Source organism: Portunus trituberculatus, chromosome 42 (genome assembly GCF_017591435.1).
Source record: "Portunus trituberculatus isolate SZX2019 chromosome 42, ASM1759143v1, whole genome shotgun sequence".
In the NCBI taxonomy this organism is placed as follows: domain Eukaryota; kingdom Metazoa; phylum Arthropoda; class Malacostraca; order Decapoda; family Portunidae; genus Portunus; species Portunus trituberculatus.
The window spans coordinates 20,304,431-20,326,726 of record NC_059296.1 but is presented as its reverse complement, the minus strand read 5'-3'; the positions used below and the strand labels follow the sequence as shown (position 1 = coordinate 20,326,726).

Genomic DNA, 22,296 nt, shown 5'->3' with positions numbered 1-22,296 from the left:
TACATCTTAACCAGGTTGGGTTGCCTCTTGGTGGCATCCTTACACTGGTCTGGCTGTACAGATGCTATGTCCCCAAAAAACACATTGTTCCACTTCATTCAAATGCATTAGTTCATAACCGCCATTTATTTTCATGCTAGTATACATAATCAGTCACTTTTTGCAATGCTTTTCCAAGTATACTTCAAAATGTTAAAAATTTCAAGGGTCGATGTTCCCCCATAATTTTTTTCATAACAATACCTTTAGTGAATCTGTATTATAGTTCTTTTATTTTTGGAAAAACTTTTGAGCATTGGCCAAGCACCATTGGCTACTCGGCCTCATCACTGAATTTCTCTTTAATATACAGGCAAACCCCGCTTAACGAAGGTTCACACAATGAAATTTCGCTGCAACGAACGTTTCCTTTTACTACCATCTGCTCATTTAACTAACACCAAACTCCCTTAACGAAATTTTATCCAGTTGATATTTTCCAAGTTTGAAAGTCCCGCCGTACCACGCAAGCCGACAGGCTTTTGAATACACCAGCGCCTCTCGTGGACAAAACGCACACACCCACTCCCCCTAGTTCAAAACAATAACAACGTCAGCAGCAGCTCGTCTTCTCTAGCTCTACATGCCACCAAAATGCCCTGCAATGCCGCCTAGCGTTGCTAAGAAGACCAGGAAGTCTCTTACTCTCAAAGTGAAGCTGGATATTATTCACAGATATGAGAGAGGCGAGAAAACTAATAGCATTGCTTGCCACCATGGATTGAATTCATCTACTGTCTCTACTATTTTCAAGTCAGCAGACTCTATTAAGAAGGCTGGTGAGACCGTATCTTCCTTGCAAGCTAAAAGAACTACCTGAACTCGTGACTCTGCAATAGATAAAATGGAAAGCCTTGTGGAAATGTGGTACATAAGTTTTGTTTGTGATACAATGATGTGCCCTTTGTTTACATTCCACAGGTTGCCAGCTAGTGTCTTTGCTCCTCAACTCTCCCTCCCTTCATACATTTAAGATCATCAACATTACAAAGTTACTTACATGCATTAGTGTACATTATAATGACTTAAATTAAATTGCCTAAATGTTTAACTTCATAATTTTTACTTTCATTAAACCTTTCACTGTACTATGATGCACTCTCACTTTGTTTAATCTCAATGGAAGTTCAAGTCAGGGGTTAAACTTCTTATAATTGGTTTGCTTAACGAAAATTCACTTAACGAATTGTTTTTTTAGGAACGTAACCCATTCGTTAAGCGGGGGTTGCCTGTATCTATTTTTACTTTCTTACTGAAATTCAAGTACAGCAAGTCTTCGTTATATGGTATATATGCGTTCCTGGAAACCTTATTGTAAATTGAAATTACTGTATACCGAACCCATTATAACATGTAACAATAGGGAATGCGTTCCAGCACGTCAAAAGTCACCCCTACAGAAGTGAAAATACATGAAAATCGTCATAAAAAAAAAAAAAATGTAAAGTACTGGGCAAAAGAAATAAACAAAACGATTTTGTTTACCTTTCACTCGCCACGTATTCTATCAGATGATGTCCCTCCCGAGGCTAAGGGACAATAGGGATTTCAGCCCTTACTCATCTTCTGCTGAGTGTGCAGACGAGGATAAGACGTCGTCTGCACTGCTGGAAGCAGATGTGGAAGGGTCAGCTGTATCAGGGTTGGCATGTTTCACTGGTTTGAAGAAAGAGGATATGAAGGAAGGGCCAGCTGTAGAACCGTCGGCAGTGGATCTGGAAGGGCCAGCTGTAGCAGGGTCAGCAGGTGTGACAGAGATGGCATATCTGACTGGCTTGAAGAATGAGTAGATGGAGGACTGTTTGGTTTTTCTTGTTTTTTCATCATAGATCTCTTGATAAATCTTGACACTTTTCTCTAAGTCATGAGCTACTTTGCTACTCCTGGCAGGATTTGGGTCACATTCCTTCAGGGTTTCCAGAGCTTTTTCAATACCACCAAGACATTCTCTAAGAGTTTTGATGTCCAGGCCACGCACAGGTTCTTCCTCGTCTACCTCCTGTTCTGTCTCCTGTGATGCCTTGTCTTGCTCTATAAGTTCAAATTATAGTAACAAAGAGTGACATTGCAAAAGTTTTGAGTCAATTAGATGTTAACAAGGCAATGGGACCAGATGGTGTGTCTGGAAGAATGTTAAAAGAATGTCAAGAGCAGTTGCTAGATCCAATTTTAGATTTAAGAACATCTATCAACACGGGACAGGTGCCAGTAGAATGGAAAAGGGCAAATGTAGTACCAATCTACAAAAGTGGATGTTGCATGGAACCATTGAATTATAGACCTGTTTCTTTGACCAGCATTATGTGTAAGATATGTGAAGAAGTGATCAAAAGCAAGTGGTGTGAGTTCCTGGAAAACAAAGAAATACTAAGTGAGAAACAGTTTGGCTTTAGAAAAGGGAAATCATGTGTATCAAATTTGCTATGTTTCTACTCAAGAGTGGTCAATATTTTACAAGAGAGGGATGGATGGGTTGATTGTGTATACCTAGACTTAAAAAAAGCATTTGATAAAGTACCACATAACAGATAGATGTGGAAGCTAAGTAGTATCGGAGGAATAAGGGAAATCTGATGGAGTGGATGAGAAATTATTTGACAGGTAGAGAAATGAGGATGGTAGTGAAGGGAGTGAAGTCAGAGTGGAGGAAGGTAACCAGTGGAGTTCCCCAAGGTTCGGTGCTTGGTCCCATCATGTTCCTATCTATATAAATGACATGCCAGAGGGAGTGAGAAGTTATATGAATATGTTTGCAGATGATGCAAAGATTATGAGGAGAGTGAGGAATATGCATGACTGTAAAATACTGCAGAAGGACTTGGACAAAATATATGAATGGAGCAGGACGTGGCAAATGGAATTCAATACCAACAAAAGCTGTGTAATGAGAATGGGTAGAAGTAAATATAGACCATATAAAGACTACCAGCTGGGGGGGAAGACTGTAATTGAAGTCAATGAAGGAAAAGACTTGGGAGTGACTGTACAGAGTAATCTGTCTCCAGAAAAGCACATTAATAGAATATTTGGAAAAATGGACAGCATGCTCCAAAGTATAGGATGGGCATTTAATTACCTGGACGGGAACATGATAAAGAAGATATTGACCACCCTGATTAAGCCACAGTTGGAATATGCATCAGTAATTTGGTCACCATACATGAAGAAACATGTCAAGAAACTGGAAAGAGTGCAGAGGTTAGCAACAAGAATGAAACCAGACTTTAAGGAGGTACCGTATGAGGAGAGGTTAAATAGGCTGGAATTAAGCATGTTGGAAGAAAGAAGAGTCAGAGGGGATATGATAACAATGTTCAAAATAGTACATGGAGTGGACATATTGGATAGGGAGAACCTGATCATGATGGCATCTAGTAATTACCAAAGAGGACACCCAAAGAAAATACTGAACGACTCCTGCACGAGCGACATCAAGAAGTATAGCTTCCCGTATCGGAGCATTGATGCATGGAACAAACTGAGCGTGGATGTGGTGTGTGCGGCGAGTGTCAGTCAAATGAAGGAAAAATTGGACAAGTGTGGACAAAGAGACAGGACATAGAGAGCTACGGCTCAGGCCCTGTAATCACAAATAGGTAAATACATCCTCTTGTTGCCGGTCTCATTGAGGTGCACCCCGTCCGGCAGGAAGTCCATGCCTTCCCTCAAGATGGGGTCCAGGTCGATGAAGCTGACATTGCCCATCATCTTCCTCAACCAGTCCAGCTTCAGCTTCAACACTTCTTCCTGGATCTTGGCATTTGTCCTCCTCCTTAGCCGCTCGTACCTCTCTCCCTCTCTTGGCCGACGCATCACACCCACCACTGCCACACACATCTTCTTGGCTTTAGCAGCCTTCACTGCCTCCACCACCTCCTTCACTGTCTCTTCTTCGCCGACCCTCTCCAGGTCATTGCCACCACCCTGGATCACCAGCAGGCCGTTTCCTACTGTCTGGGTCTTCTCAATTACCTTCTTCTTGATTTCCTGGATCTTGGCTCCCCTCAAGCACTCCTGTGAGGCTCCACTCACCTTGCTCCTGAGGAGGGCATCAGTATTTTTTATCATACTGTCCCCAACGATGCAGATTGGGAACTGCTTCACTAGCATCTTCTTTTTGGTTGGTCCTCTTCTTTGCTGCTGCTGCTCACTCACTCTCTCCGTCTGCATGGCCTTGTCCTGTTGGGGTTTCGGGGTGTGCACAGTCTGAGTGCCCCCAGCCTGGGCATCCTCGGTCTGAATATCCTTGCTGTTGGTCTCACTTGTCTCTGTTTGTGATGCCCTATCAGTCTTGTCCTTTCTGTCCTTCATCCTCTCCTTGGCGTCCTCTATACACTCATCGCACAAAAACACGATGTTCTTGTGATTGAGCATCTTGGAGGATGCCTTCAGCAGCCCCACACAGGCTGTGTGAAGCCACCGGTCACACCTCGCACACCACACCACTGCACGTAGCAGAAACACTCTCCAAACACACCTTGCAATTGTCCACAGCCATTCTTGTTGTTACTTCTTGCGAGATCCAGGAAATGTAGCAGGGCGTAACTCGAAACACTGTTCTCCCAATTGCAGTTTATTACAGAGCACAGAACTAGCAGCACAGCAGGCACCACAGTCTTGGTGATCACACGTCTCCAACGTCGTGTCTCCCTCCTCTCATGGCCGTCTCCTCCACTGGCACGGCGGCAACACATGTAGGGAGTCCCACGCACTCGTAAGGGCCCACAACTCGCCCACACTGGCTCCTCGTGCTTGATCCCGTCGCTCGTGCCTCTCCTGCGGCACGACCTCGCACACAATCTTTGCTGGACAGAACAGGGTAGTGGTGTGTATGGCGGCTGGTGTCCGTCTGCCGCTGCGCTGGCTAGCCTGGAAAACGTCGCCTCCTCTCATAGCTGCCGGCAAGAGCCACGTCAGTTTGGGGGGTAAACTACCTTAATTTAACCACAAACGAGCGGTAGTGAGCCAACAACACTCCGTCAGTCCACACTCCCCCCTGATATCTAAATCACCCAGGCACTCAGTCACCCATCTTCCACAAGCCCTCAATCACACAGCAGACACCTGGTAGATTGTTTGATTCTAGCAGAACGCCTCAGCACCACACTCCCAACATCTTCACCGTTTCTCTCCGGGTCCTCCTCCTCACGCTGCTCTTCTGGAGTAGGAAACGTAACCACCAGATCCTCGCAGTTATTGTCCGAGTTGCCTACTACTCTGTCCTGGTGTCTTGGTGGTGAAACGCGATGTCGCAGATCACGAACGTGACGAGGTGTACCATCAACTTCGGCGACTTGATCCGATACCACTCCAGTCACGACGCCCTCTTTGTATTGCTCGTCGCAGCGCACGCCGGGAGGCTTTACCCAAACTTCTTCTCCTACATGGTGAGGGTTGTTTTCTACTGCAGGGTTGCTTCTGCTCGCGTCTTCTCCCCGCACTCTCACCGAATACCCGTACAACATGCTCGCAGGCGCAGAGGTAGGCGAGCAGTCATCCCCAGGCGTGATGTTGTAGAGGTACACCGCTTCTGCTATGGAGCATCCTTTTCTTGCCGCGATGACCTTCACTGTCCTGTGACACCTCTCAACGACACCATTTCCAGACGGTGAATACGCTCCCCGGAAGTGCATATTCACGTTCCAACGCAAGGCAAACTGAGCGAACAACTTGCTGCGGAAGGCGGTGTCATTGTCAGTCAGAATCTTGTCCGGAGCCCTGCTCACAGAAAACTGCTTCCAACTGCTCGATGATGTTATCGCTCGTTTGTAGCCTCAGCAGGCGCCAGATGGTGAAGCGAGAAGGCCCGCAGTCGATGAGCGTGAGATATGACCTTCCTCTACAGTGCGTGATATCCATCCCAACCCGCTGCCAGATTCCCTCCACCGACAGGTTGCCTTTACTCCACTTCACTGGCGCTGGGTCTATAGACTGGCATATCTGGCAGGAAGCGACAACAGCACGCACCTGTCCTTTCGTCACTGCCGCGTTGACTCGTTTTACAAAGTACAGCGTTCTTCTTACCCCAGGGTGGCCACGGAATGGTGGATGTCCGTCACTAATTGGTCAAGGGCGTTTCGACAGCTGCCGCACACACTGGCGGTGGTTCCATGACGTTGGCCGCGGACGTCCTTAACCATCGCTGTGGCACGCGGGTGAGGACATCTGCCTTGTTCTCGCTTGAGGGCACCAGAGAAACTGTGAGGACGAGTCCGCACTCCTTAACCAGAGACATCACGATCTCGAGTCGTCGGCGAATCAGCATCTCGCTGGCAGCTTTTGTTTTTAGCCTTGCTCGTCCAGTGAGGCAGTCGTTAATCCAGCGGTGGACAGTAGAGGAATCAGTCACCAATTCAACCTTACTCATCTTCCATGCCAGAGCAAGGTTGAGTCCTTTGATGACCGCATCAAGTTCAGCCATGTTGATATGGCTGGCGCCGTCAGGACGCAACCAGCAGGCGTCCTCGACGATCTTACCTTCCACCTCGACTGCTGCTCCCATAGCTAAGGAGCTAGCGTCCACCCACACTTTTGCCTCTGTTCCTCCTACATCCCATCTTCCTCGAACAGGGTCGTCCTTCAGTAACTTCCCTGCTATTTCCTCCAGGATACTTCGCAGGCCGGCATCGACGATGATGTCATCCCAGGTGTGCGTAGCCGCGTTAGCTCTTCTTTTCACGTAGGCCGCTGCCGCTCAGCCACCCACACACTGGAAAATGGCCAGTTAACTTGCCGCAGTAAGAAAATGCTGTTCGCCGCGTCAGGCGGGTAGGCACACCACCCACCTTGCCATCACGTCCCCAGAGCAGCATGCCACTCTCCCCCCAGACCCTCAGGCCCAGCACTCGAGCGCCCTCTGTAACGCGCTCATAAGCCTTGGTGGTTAGGCCGTAGCGATGAAGGTGCTCCGCCACCCGACGAGCCGTGACGATGTCCTCGTTAACGTAGACGTCATCAATGTAGGCCGAGGTCCCACGTTTCACGTCGGGGTCTTGTGATAACGCAGAGCTGAGGACAGTCTTCATTATTAAGGGGGGCGACGTTCAGACCAAAACCTAGACGTGTGAGGCAGTACTTTCGCCCTTTGTACATAACAGTCTGATATGGCCAGAGCGACTCGTGAATGTGCACTTGTAAGTAGGCATGCTTAAGATCTATGATGGACACATTCTTACCTTGCTTCCGCCACTCTCTTAGTCTGTCGGCGCAGACATCAGAATCTGCCGTGTAGGTGTCTATATGAGTGTTCAGCTCCCTGAAGTCAAGAACAGGCCTCACCTTTCCTTTGTTGTGCTGCACAACTGCCATAAGAGGAATCAGTCCTTTTGCAGGACCGTGCTTGTACTCGTCGTGCGGCACCAACCATCCGTCTGTTATCCACTTATCCACCTCCTCCTCATACCGCGATCTTATTTCACTTGGCACAGCGTACTCCTCCACCTTGTTCAGCAAAACGCCGGGCTCGTCTCCCCCTGACCACTTCCACGCTGCCGTCCAGGTGTTACTTGCAGTCTCTGGCAAAGTGGTTCACACCATTGCAGTTTATTACAGAGCACAGAACTAGCAGCACAGCAGGCACCACAGTCTTGGTGATCACACGTCTCCAACGTCGTGTCTCCCTCCTCTCATGGCCGTCTCCTCCACTGGCACGGCGGCAACACATGTAGGGAGTCCCACGCACTCGTAAGGGCCCACAACTCGCCCACACTGGCTCCTCGTGCTTGATCCCGTCGCTCGTGCCTCTCCTGCGGCACGACCTCGCACACAATCTTCGCTGGACAGAACAGGGGTAGTGGTGTGTATGGCAGCTGGTGTCCGTCTGCCGCTGCGCTGACTAGCCTGGAAAACGTCGCCTCCTCTCATAGCTGTCGGCAAGAGCCACGTCAGTTTGGGGGGGTAAACTACCTTAATTTAACCACAAACGAGCGGTAGTGAGCCAACAACACTCCGTCAGTCCACAGGAAAAAAAAACTTCAAAAAGCAGGAGCGGAGTCACACATGTTCTCTCTTCGCGGCGTCAGGTCAAGATCATTGTGGTGGCCGCGCAGCGTGGTGGCGCTTTGGTACAGTGTAAACAAAACACGAGCGGATACCGTATCTATGAATTTTTCTTACCATAAATAGAATAGAGGCTAGTAATTACCAAACACCATAACTATGAATTTACTGGATGATGAAGTACCGTATAAGGAGGACTTACTGTACATATACGAAAAATACGAAGAAAAGTGGAAATAAATTACATCCAGGTCACAAGTCCTGGGTGAGAGTAAGTAAAATATTCATACAAATATATTGACATACATTATCACCAATCAAACACAAGTAACGCTTACTTATAGAATGAATTATTTGTTAAGTTATGCAGCAGTCTATATATAGATGTCTTTTGTTCAGTTTTGTGGCAGAGTCTATTTATAGTAGATTCAATTGTTTATTCAGTTTTGTGGCAGAGTCTATAGATGTCAATCTGGAGTACCCAATTGCTGGGAAACTATATATAGATGTATGGATGAAAGTCAGTAGAGTCTATATATAGACAATTTTTTATTTGGAAGTTCACTCATATGCCCTGCTACCGGGAAGGGGTTAATTAAATAATAGGAATTTGTTGTGATCTTGCAAATTTCTCCCTTTTACATTGTGCTGAGTAATTTTAATAGGTTGTTGAGTGTGGTAGGTTGAATATGGCAGTCAGGATTACTGAGAGCAAGGAAGTATTTTGTACTATGATGATTTGCTTTTTATATCAAGAAAAATGTGCAAATATTAGCTCAATAGAATGTTAACTTAAATCTGGCAGTATTTAAGTTCTTCAAGTCACTGGGCACTGTCTGGTGACATTTCTCATTAGAGGTTCAGACAATATGATGGTAAACCTGTCATTTGTGCTTGATAATGGGCATGGCTGCTGGTCAGCCCTGCTTATTTAGACAAGCCTGTAATGCATTGTATACTAATTAAATAATCACAGGTTGTCATCAACCAACAATCAATCCAACATATGACTAACGTACTTTGTAGCCTTGGCTGTTGGGCAGCTGATTGTAACAAATAGTTTTAGTAAACCCTTCTCTTCCTTCTCACTCATGTCTCAATATTGCTCGTCATTGTCACTCAACAGCTCATCAAAGTGACCATCATCATAATATGTATGGTAGTTATTGTGTAAGTCAATTTATGAGCTATCGGTCAAAACCAATTGCTGTCCCAGCTGTATAATAGCCTATGTCAGAACATAATGTCATTAATGGAATTTAGTAAAACAAGGATTCATGAAATTCATCTGCATTTAAAATAGAACAGATGTGATTCTTGATCTTTTCCCGTTTTTCAGCACTTTCAACTTTTCCGTGCCATTCCTCTCATGGTTACTCATCATTGTACTGATTGTGGGCACCTTCGTCCTGTACTACATCCCTATTCGCTACTTGGTGATGATATGGGGTGTCAACAAGTTCACTCGCAAACTTATCCGGCCACATGCTGTCATCAACAATGAGCTTCTGGACTTCCTGTCTCGAGTTCCTGATGACGAGACTTTGGTGAGTGTCCAGATTATCACAAGGAGAAGCTAAAGTAGATTGTTTTATATGTAATGGAAATTACTTTCTCATATATAGTGCATCCCCATTCCCAAATTTAGCACTTGGTCTTAAATTCTTACCATCCTGAGTTTCATGTATTACTGTCATGAGTTTTGTGCTGCTTTGATAAGTATCATTTGTGTTTGCCTACCATCAGTGTCACGCATGCTGCCTCAAGACTCCAATGAGATCGCCAATGAGTTCTTTTATGTGTGTGGCACTGACATTCTTCCATATCTATGCACTGGCAATCTCATGCCAACATTCCAACATCGTCTCCAAATTTCTAGATATTAAGATTTTAAAAGAAATTCTGTGCTTTCTTGGGTTTGTTTGTATGGCTTGTGCTGGTAACATTACTTTAGATTTTACCTCATCTGTGATGTACTGCTCATGAGCGATGCAGGGCTCCAACTTTGGTGCAGTGTTTATTGGCATTACTAAGTGAAATGTATGAAAAGTAAACAGTGACAGATAGATGTAAACATGAAAGAAAATGACAGAAAGTGTTGACTGTACAAAAAGCATCATGTAGTGTGACACTGGCAAGTAAGAAATATGAGATAAAACATGAATACAGCTACTAGATATTGATTATCATTGGAAAATATATACAATACAATAATATGTATTAATGCTAATCAATGTCTGGCACTTGACTCCTTGCCAATCCTGGTCATATGATTTCTCAGTAGCAATACCTGGCAGTCCCACACCAAGTAAGGGCTCCAGTTTTCCTTTGAGTGGTTAAACCCCTTAAAAACTAAGCCTTTAGGCTTCACCCTCTTGACATGACATACACCACCTGGTCTATATCCTGTCCCTCCCAGTGATGTGAACATCACCCTGTCTTTTCCCTCTCCACCACCATCCTCTTCTGTAATTCACCACGGTAGTCTGCTGGTCACCCATTATAGAGCGAGCTCAGAGCTCATAGACCGATCTTCGGGTAGGACTGAGACCACACTCCACACACCGGGAAAGCGAGGCCACAATCCCTCGAGTTACATCCCGTACCTATTTACTGCTAGGTGAATAGGGACTACACATTAAGAGGCTTGCCCATTTGCCTCACCGCCCCCCGGACTCGAACTCGGGCCCACTCGATTGTGAGTCGAGTGTGCTAACCACTACACTCTGTGTGTGTGTGTGTGTGTGTGTGTGTGTGTGTGTGTGTGTGTGTGTGTGTGTGTTTCACTGTTTGATCTGCTGCAGTCTCTGACGAGACAGCCAGACGTTACCCTACGGAACGAGCTCAAAGCTCATTATTTCCGATCTTCAGATAGGTCTGAGACCAGGCACACACCACACACCGGGGACAACAAGGTCACAACTCCTCGATTTACATCTCATACCTACTCACTGCTAGGTGAACAGGGGCTACACGTGAAAGGAGACACACCCAAATATCTCCACCCGGCCGGGAAATCGAACCCCGGTCATCTGGCTTGTGAAGCCAGCGCTCTAACCACTGAGCTACCGGGTGTGTGTGTGTGTGTGTGTGTGTGTGTGTGTGTGTGTGTGTGTGTGTGTGTGTGTGTGTGTGTGTGTGTGTGTGTGTGTGTGTGTGTGTGTTTACCTAGTTGTAGTTTTACAGGGCCTGGGCTTTACGCTCTTGTGGCCCCGTCTCCATATCTACACTTATCCAATTTTTCTTTAAAGCTATGTACACTCTTTGCTGACACCACTTCCTCACTCAAACTGTTCCAAGTCTCAACACATCTTTGCTGGAAACTATATTTTTTAACATCTCTCGGACATCTTCCCTTCCTCAGTTTTTTACTATGCAATCTTGTGCTTCAAATGTCATATTCTTCTCTCAGGATCAGTTTCTCATTATCCACTTGATCCATTCCGTTAATCAATTTATAAACTTGTATCAGATCCCCTCTCACTTCTCTGTTCCAGGGTTGGTAGATCCATAGCCTTTATTTAGTCTCTCCTCATATGTCTTCCCTTCAAATTCTGGAACCATTCTTGTAGCCATTTTTTGTAATCTCTCCAACTGTGTGTGTGTGTGTGTGTGTGTGTGTGTGTGTGTGTGTGTGTGTGTGTGTGTGTGTGTGTGTGTGTGTGTGTGTGTGTGTATTCACCTAGTTGTATTCACCTAGTTGTAATTTTACAGGGCCTGGGTATCATACTCGTGTGGCCCCGTCTCCATATCTACACACATCCAACTTTCCTTTAAAACTATGCACACTCCTTGCTGACACCACCTCCTCACTCAAACCATTCCACACCTCCACACATCTTTGTGGGAAACTATATTTTTCACATCCTTCAAGCATATTCCTTGGCTATCTTTTTACTATGCGATCTTGTAGTTCTACTTAAGTTTTCCTCTCTCAACATCATTTGCTCATTATCCACTTCATCCAGTCCATTCAACAGTTTATAAACCTGTATTAAATCTCCTCTTTCTCTTCTTTGTTCCAAGGTAGGCAAATTCATTTCTTTTAATCTCTCCTCATAGGTCATTTCTGCCAATTCCGGAACCATTTTTGTTGCCATTCTCTGCAATCTCTCCAACTTCCTTATATGCTTCTTTTTATAAGGGGACCAAACCACTCCAGCATATTCCAATCTTGGTCTAATTACCATACTAATTAATTTCTTCATCATATCTTTATCCATATAATGGAAGGCTAATCCAATATTTTTATCAAATTATACGTTTCTCCAAACATCTTATCAATATGAGCCTCAAACTGCCCATGGTCTTGTATTATCACTCCCAAATCCTTTTCCTTTTCCACCTTTTTCAACACTACTTCTTCACCCATCTTATATGACCCTCTTGGCCGTCTTCCACTCTTTCCCATCTCCATCACATGACTTTTGCTCAGATTAAATTCCATTTGCCACCTCTTGCTCCACTCCCAAATCTTATCCAGGTCTGCCTGTAAAATTTCACAATCTTCTTCACTCTTCACACACCTACACAACTTCGCATCATCCGCAAACAAATTAATATAACTGTTTACTCCCTCTGGCATGTCATTAATATATACCAGGAAAAGTATTGGTGCCAGCACTGAGCCTTGTGGGACTCCACTCTCCACCACCAACCAGTCCGACTTTGCATCCCTTATTACCGTTCTCATCTCCCTCCATCTCAAGTAGTTTTCCATCCACTTTAACACTTTTCCTTTCAGTCCTCCATAAATCTCTACTTTCCATAACAGTCTCATGTGAGGTACCTTGTCAAAAGCTTTCTTTAAATCCAAATATACACAGTCCATCCATCCTCTCTCTCTGTATTTTGTCAACCACTCTTGAATAAAAGCTCAGTAGATTTGTTACACATGACCTCCCTTTCCTGAAGCCAAATTGATGATCCGATAATAACTTATGATCCTCCAGGAACCGTATCCAATATTTCTTTATCACCCTCTCACAAATCTTACCGACCACACTTGTTAGAGACACAGGTCTATAGTTAAGAGGCTCTTCCTTACTGCCTCCCTTATAAATGGGCACCACTTCAGCTCTCTTCCACTCTACTGGTACTTCCCTGTTTCTAATGAACACCTTATAATATCATATAATGGATCAATCAATTCTTCTCTACACTCCTTCAATAATTTTCCTGAAACTTCATCTGGTCCCATCGCTTTATCATCTTTAAGTTCCTCCAACATTTTATATAACTCCTTTTAGGTATCTTAATGTCCTCCATGTGCACATTTCCTTGTACATTCTGTGGCTTTACAAACATTGTTTCTTCAGTAAATACTTGCTGAAACCTATTATTTAGCAATTCTGCTATATTCTTAGGGTCATCTACTATCCCTTGCTCTCCTTTTAATCTTTCAATGGACTCTCTCTTTTAAGTTTACCATTTATGAACCTGTAAAACAATTTTGGATGTTCCTTACTCTTGTCTACAATATCTTTTCAAATTTTCTTTCTTCCTCCTCCTTACCCTCACATACTCATTTCTCGCCACTCTATAATTCTCCTTATTTAGTATATTCCTGCTCTTTTCCATCTTTTCCAAGCCACATCTCTCTTTTCCTTAGCCTTAACACAAGTTGCATTAAACCAATCCTTTCTTCCTTCCTCTCTCGGTTTATACTTTGGTACAAATTTCATAACTCCTTCTTTATAATATTTCATAAAAATCTCATATTTCTTTTGCACTTCTCTGATTTGTAACATCTCCTCCCAATCTAATTTTCTGAAATAATTTTTCAAACTTTCTGTGTCCATCTTTCTATAATTCAATCTACCACTCCTGTATGTCTCGTCCTTCCTTCGCTGTGTTGTTGCTATCTGCATTTCCATAACCACATGATCACTCTTTCCCAAAGGACACTTGTATTGTATATCTCCACATAGGTACACTTCTCTTGTTAACACCAAATCCAGTCTAGCCGGTTCATCATCTCCTCTATATCTAGTATTTTCCTTCACCCTCTGTTCCATCATATTTTCCATCATTAGATTAAGAAATCTCTCTCCCATGCTTCTTCTCCAACACCACTTACTAGATTTTCCCAATCCACCTCCTTACAATTAAAATCTCCTACTAGTATCACCTTTCTTTTCCAGATAATACACTTTCCAAACTCTGTAAAGTATCCTTGATCATATTGTCGTATTCCCTTAATGTCCAAGAATTTGTTTTAGGAGGTACATAGGTCACCATGATTATTAATTCTTTTCCATCACTTTTTATCCTTATGCTTATCACTTCTGCGTTGTTCTTCCCATACCAAACCTTATCCACATTTATTTATTTCTTCGTCATAATCATAACTCCTCCTCCACCTTTACTCTCCCTATCCTTTCTCCATATATTATATTTATTATCCAAATTTATCTTTGTTTTTTCATGCAATTTTGTCTCAGTCAAACACACTATATCAGGCTTCTCCACCATCATATAGTCTTGCAATTCCAATCTACTTGACAGTATCCCATCTATATTAGTATACATTACGGTCCACCCACTGCTCCCTCTAGGGGTTCCTCCGTATTCCTTCTTTCCACATACCACTTTCTGACTCTCTCTCCTATAACTCTCCAAAAAAACTTTTCTCTTTCCTCCTCAGACCGCTCATCATTTTTCCTTCTCGCCTCTTCCTGTGTGTGTGTGTGTGTGTGTGTGTGTGTGTGTGTGTGTGTGTGTGTGTGTGTATTTACCTAATTTTACCTAATTGTAACATACGGGAAAAGAGCTATGTGTGTGTGTGTGTGTGTGTGTGTGTGTGTGTGTGTGTGTGTGTGTGTGTTTTACCTAATTGTATTTACCTAATTGTAACATACGGGAAAGAAGCTATGCTCGTACTGTCCCGTCTCCATATCTACTAATGTCCAGCTTTTTCTTAAAATCATGAATATTCCTTGCGTTGACCACTTCCACGTCTAAACTATTCCATGCTTCCACCCTTCTGTGAGGGAAGCTATATTTTTTCACAACTCTCCTATAAGTGGCCATTTTTAGTTTTTTCCCATGCCCTCTCGACACTCTTTCATTCCACATACACAGATCTTCCCTATCCATTTTTTCCATACCAATCATCACTCTGTATATTGCTATCAGGTCTCCCCTTTCTCTTCTGCTTTCCAGGGTCGGAAGTTGCATTCTGTTCAGTCTGTCTTCATAAGTCAAATCTCTTAAGTCAGGCACCATTTTTGTTGCAGCCCTCTGTACTTTCTCTAGTTTCCTTATGTGTTTCTTTAAGTTCGGAGCCCACTGTATTGTTGCATATTCAAGCCTTGGTCTTATCATTGCAGTAATTATTTTCTTCATCATTTCTTCATCTAAATATACGAACGCCACTCTTATGTTCCTCAATAAGTTCAATACTTCTCCAATTATTTTGTTTATATGTCTCTCTGGCGATAGGTCATTGGTAATTGTCACCCCAAGGTCTTTTTCTTCATGACTGGTTTTATGTCTTCATTTCCTATCTTGTACATACTCCTGATTCTTCTTTCACTCTTGCCAAACTCTAATTTCTTGCATTTTGTCGTGTTGAACTCCATTTGCCATGTACAGCTCCATTTCCATATTCTGTCCAAGTCTTCCTGGAGTAGTTCGCAATCTTTGTCACATCTCACTTTTCTTAACAATTTTGCATCGTCTGCAAATAGGCTCACATAACTGGACACCCCATCCACCATGTCATTTATGTAGACCGCAAACATTACTGGTGCCAACACTGATCCCTGTGGGACTCCACTCTCCACCAAGCCCCATTCTGATGGTCTGTCCTTAATTATTGTTCTCATTTCTCTTCCTACCAAAAGTCTTCCATCCATTTTAGTAAACTGCCATGCACTCCTCCTACCATTTCAAGTTTCCAGATCAGTCTCCGTGTGGTACCTTATCAAAGGCCTTTTAAATCCAGATATATTCCATCAGCCCAACCATCTCTTTCCTGTATTACATCTATCACCCTCGAATAGTAACATATCAGGTTTGTCGTGCATGAACGCCCTTTTCTAAAACCAAATTGACACTCACAAAGTATGTCATTTTCTCCAAGAAGTCTGTCCATCTATTCTTCACCACCCTCTCACACATCTTAGCTACCACACTTGTAAGTGACACTGGTCTATAGTTCAATGGGTCTCTCTTGTTACCTGATTTATAAATTGGGACAATGTTAGCTCTTTTCCAGTCTTGGGGCACTACACCTTCCCTTAATGAGGCATCAATTACGTCACAAACTTTTTCTGCCAGTTGCTCCCTGCATTCTCTTAAAATCCATCCTGATACCCCATCAGGTCCCACAGCTTTTCTCACTTCTAGACTCCCCATCATATTCTTGATCTCCACAGTTACTTGTGTGTGTGTGTGTGTATGTATATTTACCTAGTTGTGTTTTATATGAAAAAATCTATGCTCGTGCTGCACTGTCTTCATATCTATAGCCATCCAGTTAACCCTTAAAGTCATGAATATTTCTTGCTTGAACCACTGTTTCAGGTCTTGCTTTTTTATCTTTTCAATGGCATTACCTATTTTATACAATGTTATTAGGTCTCCTCTTTCTCTTTTGTCTTGTATGATTGGCAGTCCCATTTCCTTCAGCCTTTCTTCATTTGTTAGGTCCTTTAGTTCTGGTACCATCTTTATAGCTATCCTCCGGATCCGTTCTAATCTTCTTATATCCTTTTTCAAGCTTGGCAACCACACCACTGCTGCATATTCCAAATTTGAATGTATCATACTTGTTATTTTTTTTTTTTTTTTTTTTTTTTTCATTTTATCCTCCTGCATATATTGAAATGCCACTCATATTAGTCAACATTTAATATGTTGTTCCAGAGTTTCTTGTACAACCACTCCCAGATCCTTTTCCTCTTCAGTTTATTATTTGTTCCTCTCCCATCAAATACTTCCATACTGGTCTTCACTCTTTCCTAATCCATGGGGATTTCTTGGCATTGAATTGGCATTGAATTCTAACTTCCACTTCATACTCCACTCATAAATTTTGTCTATATCTTCCTACAACAGCAAACAGTCTTCCTGGGTCTTAATTACTCTTAACAATCTTGCATCATCAGCAAACAAATTGATATAACTGGTTACTCCATACTGTATGTCATCTACATATACCTGGAACATAATGGGGGCTAACATTCAGTTGAACAAAATAACTTTGAGAGAATTATTGTAGACAAATGTAAAGACCAACCTAAGTTTTTTTTACAAACATATAAATGGAAAATTGAAGAATAAAGAAGACATCAGCAGAATAAAAGTTGATTATAACATGATTGATGACACTAAAGAGAGTGCTGAGGTGTTCAACAGAAGCTTTCATTCAGTGTTCACTGAGGAGAATGACTGAGAGTGAAACTCAGGACTGATAGTGAAAATGACTTGAAAGAAATTGTTGTAACAGTTGAAGAGGTAAAGGATATGTTGGAGATGTTGGATGTAAAAGAAACATTGGGGTGTGACTGTGTGTAAAGCTGGATTCTCAAAGAATGTAGTCCACAACTACTCCAAGTATTACGTAATTTAATTGATACCACCCTGTTGAAGGAAGGTCCACTTGAGTGTTGGTTTCCTTGAAGAGCAGTGAAGAGTTAGCTAAAATTAAGGAACAAACGTCTTGAAACCTCCCTCTTAAAAGAAGTCAAGTCGTAGGAAGACAAATACAGAAGCAGGCAGGGAGTTCCTGAGTTCACCAGAGAAAGGTATGAATGATTGAGAGTACTGGTTAACTCTTACATTAGAGAGTTGGACAGAATAGGGATGAGAGGAAAAAGAAAGCCTTGTGCAGCAAGGCCGCAGGAGGAGGGAAGACATGCCGTTAACAAGATCAGAAGAGCAGTTAGCATGAAAATAGCGATAAAGATAGAAAAAGATGCAACATTTCAGTGGTGAGAAAGAGGCCGAAGACAGTCAGTCAGAGGATGGGAGTTGATGAGACAATAAGCTTTTGATTCCACCCTATCTAATAAAACTGTGTGAGTGGAAACCCCCAAACATGCTAAGAGTACTCCATACAGGGGCAGATGAGACCATTGTACAGAGTTAGCAGTTGGAGGGGTGAGAAAAACACCTAACTTCATAAAAGTTGTTTTAACAAGAGATTAGATGTGAAGTTTCCAGTTAAGATCATGAGTAAAGGACAGACTGAGGATATTCAGTGTAAAAGAGGGAGACAGCTGAGTGTCATTGAAGAAGAGTGGATAGTTGTCTGGAAGACTGTGTTGACTTGATAGATGGAGGAATTGAGTTTTTGAGACATTGAAAACTACTAAGTTTTCTCTGCTCCAATCAGAAATCTGAGAAAGATCAGAAGTCAGGCATTCTGTGGTGTCCCTGTTTGATCTGTTGACTTCCTGAAGGGTTGGTTGTCTCTGAAAGGACAAGGAGAGATAGATGTAGGGTGGTATCATCAGTGTAGAGGTGGATAGGGCAAGAAGTTTGGTTAAGAAGATCATTAATGAATGATAGAAAGAGAGTGGGTGACAGGAACACCACTATTAATAGATTTAGGAAAAGAACAGTGGCTGTCTACCACAGCAGTAATAGAACGGTCGGAAAGGAAACTTGAAATAAAGTTGCAGAGAGAAGGATAGAAACCATAGGAGGGCAGTTTGGAAATCAAAGCTTTATGCCAGGCTCCATCAAAAGTTTTTGGTATGTCTAATGCAACAGCAAATGTTTCACTAAAATCTCTAAAAGAGGATGACAGACTCAGTAAGGAAAGCCAGAAGATCACCAGTAGAGCGACCTTGACGGAAGCCATACTGGCAATCAGATAGAAGATTGCCAAGTGACATGTTTAAGAATCTTCTGACAAACAAGACATTAAAGCTATAGGACGGTAGTTGAGGTATTAGAATGGTCATCCTTTTTAGGAACAGGCTGAATATAGGCAAACTTCCAGCGAGAAGGAAAGATAGAAGTCGATAGAAATAGTTGAAAGAGTTTGGCCAGGCAAGGTGCAAGCACAGAAGCACAGTTTTTGAGAACAATAGGAAAGACCCCATCAGGTCCATAAGCCTTCCGATGATTTAGACCACCGAGGACACGGAAAATATAATTACGAAGAACTTTAAATTGTAGGCATGAAATAGTCAGGAGGAACAAGCCCAGAATTATCCAAGGTAGAGTTGTTAGCAAAGGTTTAGAGACAGAATAGATGGCAGTGATGCCATCAGTCAGGATGAAATTAAAGGAGGGAAAGATGAAGAAGTAAAGTTGTTGTAGATGTTTTTGGCCAGATGCCTGAAGTTTTGAGGGGAGTTTGAGTTTGAAAGATTTTGACATTTTCTATTTATGAAGGAGTGTTTGGCAAGTTGAAGAATAGACTTGGCATGATTCTGCACAGAAATGTAATAATTATAGACCGATATCCCTAACAAGTGTAATACCAAAAATTTGTGCAAAGATCATCAAGAAAAGAAGGGTGAAACACTTGGAAAACAATAAGGCTATAACAGAATGACAATTCAGCTTCAAAGAGGGGAGGTTGTGTGTAACCAACCTGATAAGTTTCTACTCAGTGGTAATTGACATTATTCAAGAGAGATGGATGAGGAGATTGTATTTATCTAGACCTCAAGAAAGCATTTGATAAAGTACCACACAGAAGACTAATATGGAAACTTGAAAATATAGGAGGACTAGGAGGATTTACATTAAAATGGATGACTGACTTCTTGAGAGGTAGAGAAGTGAGGACAGTTGTCAGAGGCAGTAAATCGGAGTGGAGAGCCATAAAAATGGAGTCCCGCAGGAATCAGTGTTGGCACGAGTCATGTTCTCAATCTATGTAAATGACATGGGAGAGGGGTTAACAAGCTATATGAATCTATTTGCTAACTATGATAAGATCATGAGGAAAATAACAGGTGAAGAGGACTGTAATGCCATGAACCAAGACCTAACCAAAAATACATGAATGGTCATCAAAGGTGGAATATACAGTTTAATGCCAAGAAATGTATTGTGATGGCATTTGATATAAGTGTGAGAAGAACTGAAGGAAACTACAGGCAACCCCTGCTTAATGAAGGTTCATACAATGAAATTTCGCTACAACGAAAGTTTAATTTTTCTACCATCTGCTTATTTAACGAACACCAAACTCACTTTAACGAAGTTTTATCCAGGTAATTTTTTCCAAGTTTGAAAGCCCCGCCGTATCACGCAAGTCGACAGGCTTTTGAATACACCAGCGCCTCGTGGACAACACGGGCACCACTCACTCCCCCTGTTCAAAACAATAACAGCATCAGCAGCAACTCGTCTTCCTTCGCTCAACATGCCACCAAAACGCCCTGCAATGTCGCCTAGCGTTGCTAAGAAGACCATGAAGTCTCTTATTCTCGAAGTGAAGCTGGATATTATTCACAGATATGAGAGAGGCCAGAAAACTAATAGCATTGCTCATCACCATCTTGACTCCATCTACTGTCTCTACTATTTTCAAGTCAGCAGACTCTATTAAGAAGGATGGTGAGACAGTATCTTCCTTGCAAGCTAAAAGAACCACCTGAACTCATGACTCTGCAATGGATAAAATGGAAAGCCTTGTGGAAATGTGGTACATAAGTTTTGTATGTGATACAATGATGTGCCCTTTGTTAACATTCCACAGGTTGCCATTTAGTGTCTTTCCTGTTTCACTCTCCTTCCCTTCATAAATTTAAGATCATCAACATTATAAAGTTACGTATGTACATACATACATTAGTGTACTTAAATTAAATTGCCTAAATGTTTAACTTCATAATTTTTACTTTCATTAAACCTTTCACTGTACTATGATGCACTCTCGCTTTGTTTACTCTCAATGGAAGTTCAAGTCAGGGGGTTAAACTTCTTATAATTGGTTCGCTTAACCCATTTGCCCTGGAAGTTAGTAGAAAACACGCGCCGCGCTCCATCCGGGCAGCCCGCGCGTGCCAAGATTTGAAGCTTCAGTATTGAATAATCAATGTTTTAGCCATAAACTGAATATATTCATCACATACTATATATCAGGATGTGTAAAAATATTTGTATGTTACAATACACTTCGTATTGCTATGCTAAAAAGGAAAACAATAAAAAATTTTTTTTTTTTTTAGGTTTTTTTTTTTTTTTTTTTTTTTTTTATACAGTTCAGGAGATTTCTCCCTGAATCTCTTGGGTGGTGGTGCTGTGATGGCGGAGGTGGAGGGCTGTGAGGGAAAGGCTGAGGTGAAGGGGAGTGCGTGAAGCCGGAGGTGGAGGATTGTGAGGAAAGGCAGAGGTGGAGGGGAGGCTGAAGCCAGGTGGAGGGCAGTGAGGGAAAGGCGGAGGTGGAGGGGAGTGCGGTGAAGCTGGAGGTGGAGGGCTGTGAGGGAAAGGCTGAGGTGGAGGGGAGTGCGGTGAAGCTGGAGGTGGAGGGCTGTGGCCTGTTGGTGGTGAGGGTGGGCAGAGGAGGTGTCTTGCATTGGGTGGTGGGGAGTGGTGGCTCCAGGCATAGCAAATGGCAACATATACCTGTCATGCAAAATATACATTATATTAAACGTGAAATAAATTGTGAGCGAACAGAGAGAGAGAGAGAGAGAGAGAGAAGCTTCAATATGTCAGCACACACACACACACACACACACATGACAGCCACACACACACACACACAGCCAGATGACTGGGGTTCGATTCCCCGGCCAGGTGGAGATATTTGGGTGTGTCTCCTTTCACGTGTAGCCCCTGTTCACCTAGCAGTGAGTAGGTACGGGATGTAAATCGAGGAGTTGTGACCTTGTTGTCCCGGTGTGTGGTGTGTGCCTGGTCTCAGACCTATCCCATGATCGGAAATAATGAGCTCTGAGCTCGTTCCGTAGGGTAACGTCTGGCTGTCTCATCAGAGACTGCAGCAGATCAAACAGTGAATTATTACACGCACAGCTGCAAGGATATCTATATAAAGAAAAATAGAAATGAGGAAGAAAGGAAGAGATACAATGAACTGGCAGCAGCATTAAGGGAAAAGAATAATGAAAGGTCAGAAGAGGAGAAGGCGGCATTTTTATGGAGAATTCTAGGAGACAGGATAAGGAAATGGTATATAAACGAGAAGGAAGAGAAAAAAGTGGAACAAGTTTAACTAAAAATGATAAAGGCAAAAGACTAAAAATGATGTATACGAACATAGACGGGGTTTTATCAAGTGAACTAGAATTAAGAGATTACATAAAGAAAGAAAATCCAGATATT

The 22,296-nt window shown here is 42.8% G+C and overlaps 1 protein-coding gene across 20 annotated transcripts in view; it reads left to right on the top strand.

The window, feature by feature from the left end:
* Positions 1–22,296, top strand: part of LOC123517719 (multiple C2 and transmembrane domain-containing protein-like) — a 638,372-nt gene that overhangs the window by 598,261 nt on the left and 17,815 nt on the right. For all 20 annotated transcript variants that reach the window (XR_006678551.1, XR_006678552.1, XM_045278096.1 and 17 more), the window contains one exon: positions 9,377–9,584. Coding sequence is in view for 18 of the 20 variants with exons in the window: in XM_045278096.1 (XP_045134031.1) it covers positions 9,377–9,584 (208 nt within the window). In the remaining 2 variants the exon portion in view is untranslated. The remainder of the gene's footprint in view (positions 1–9,376; positions 9,585–22,296) is intronic.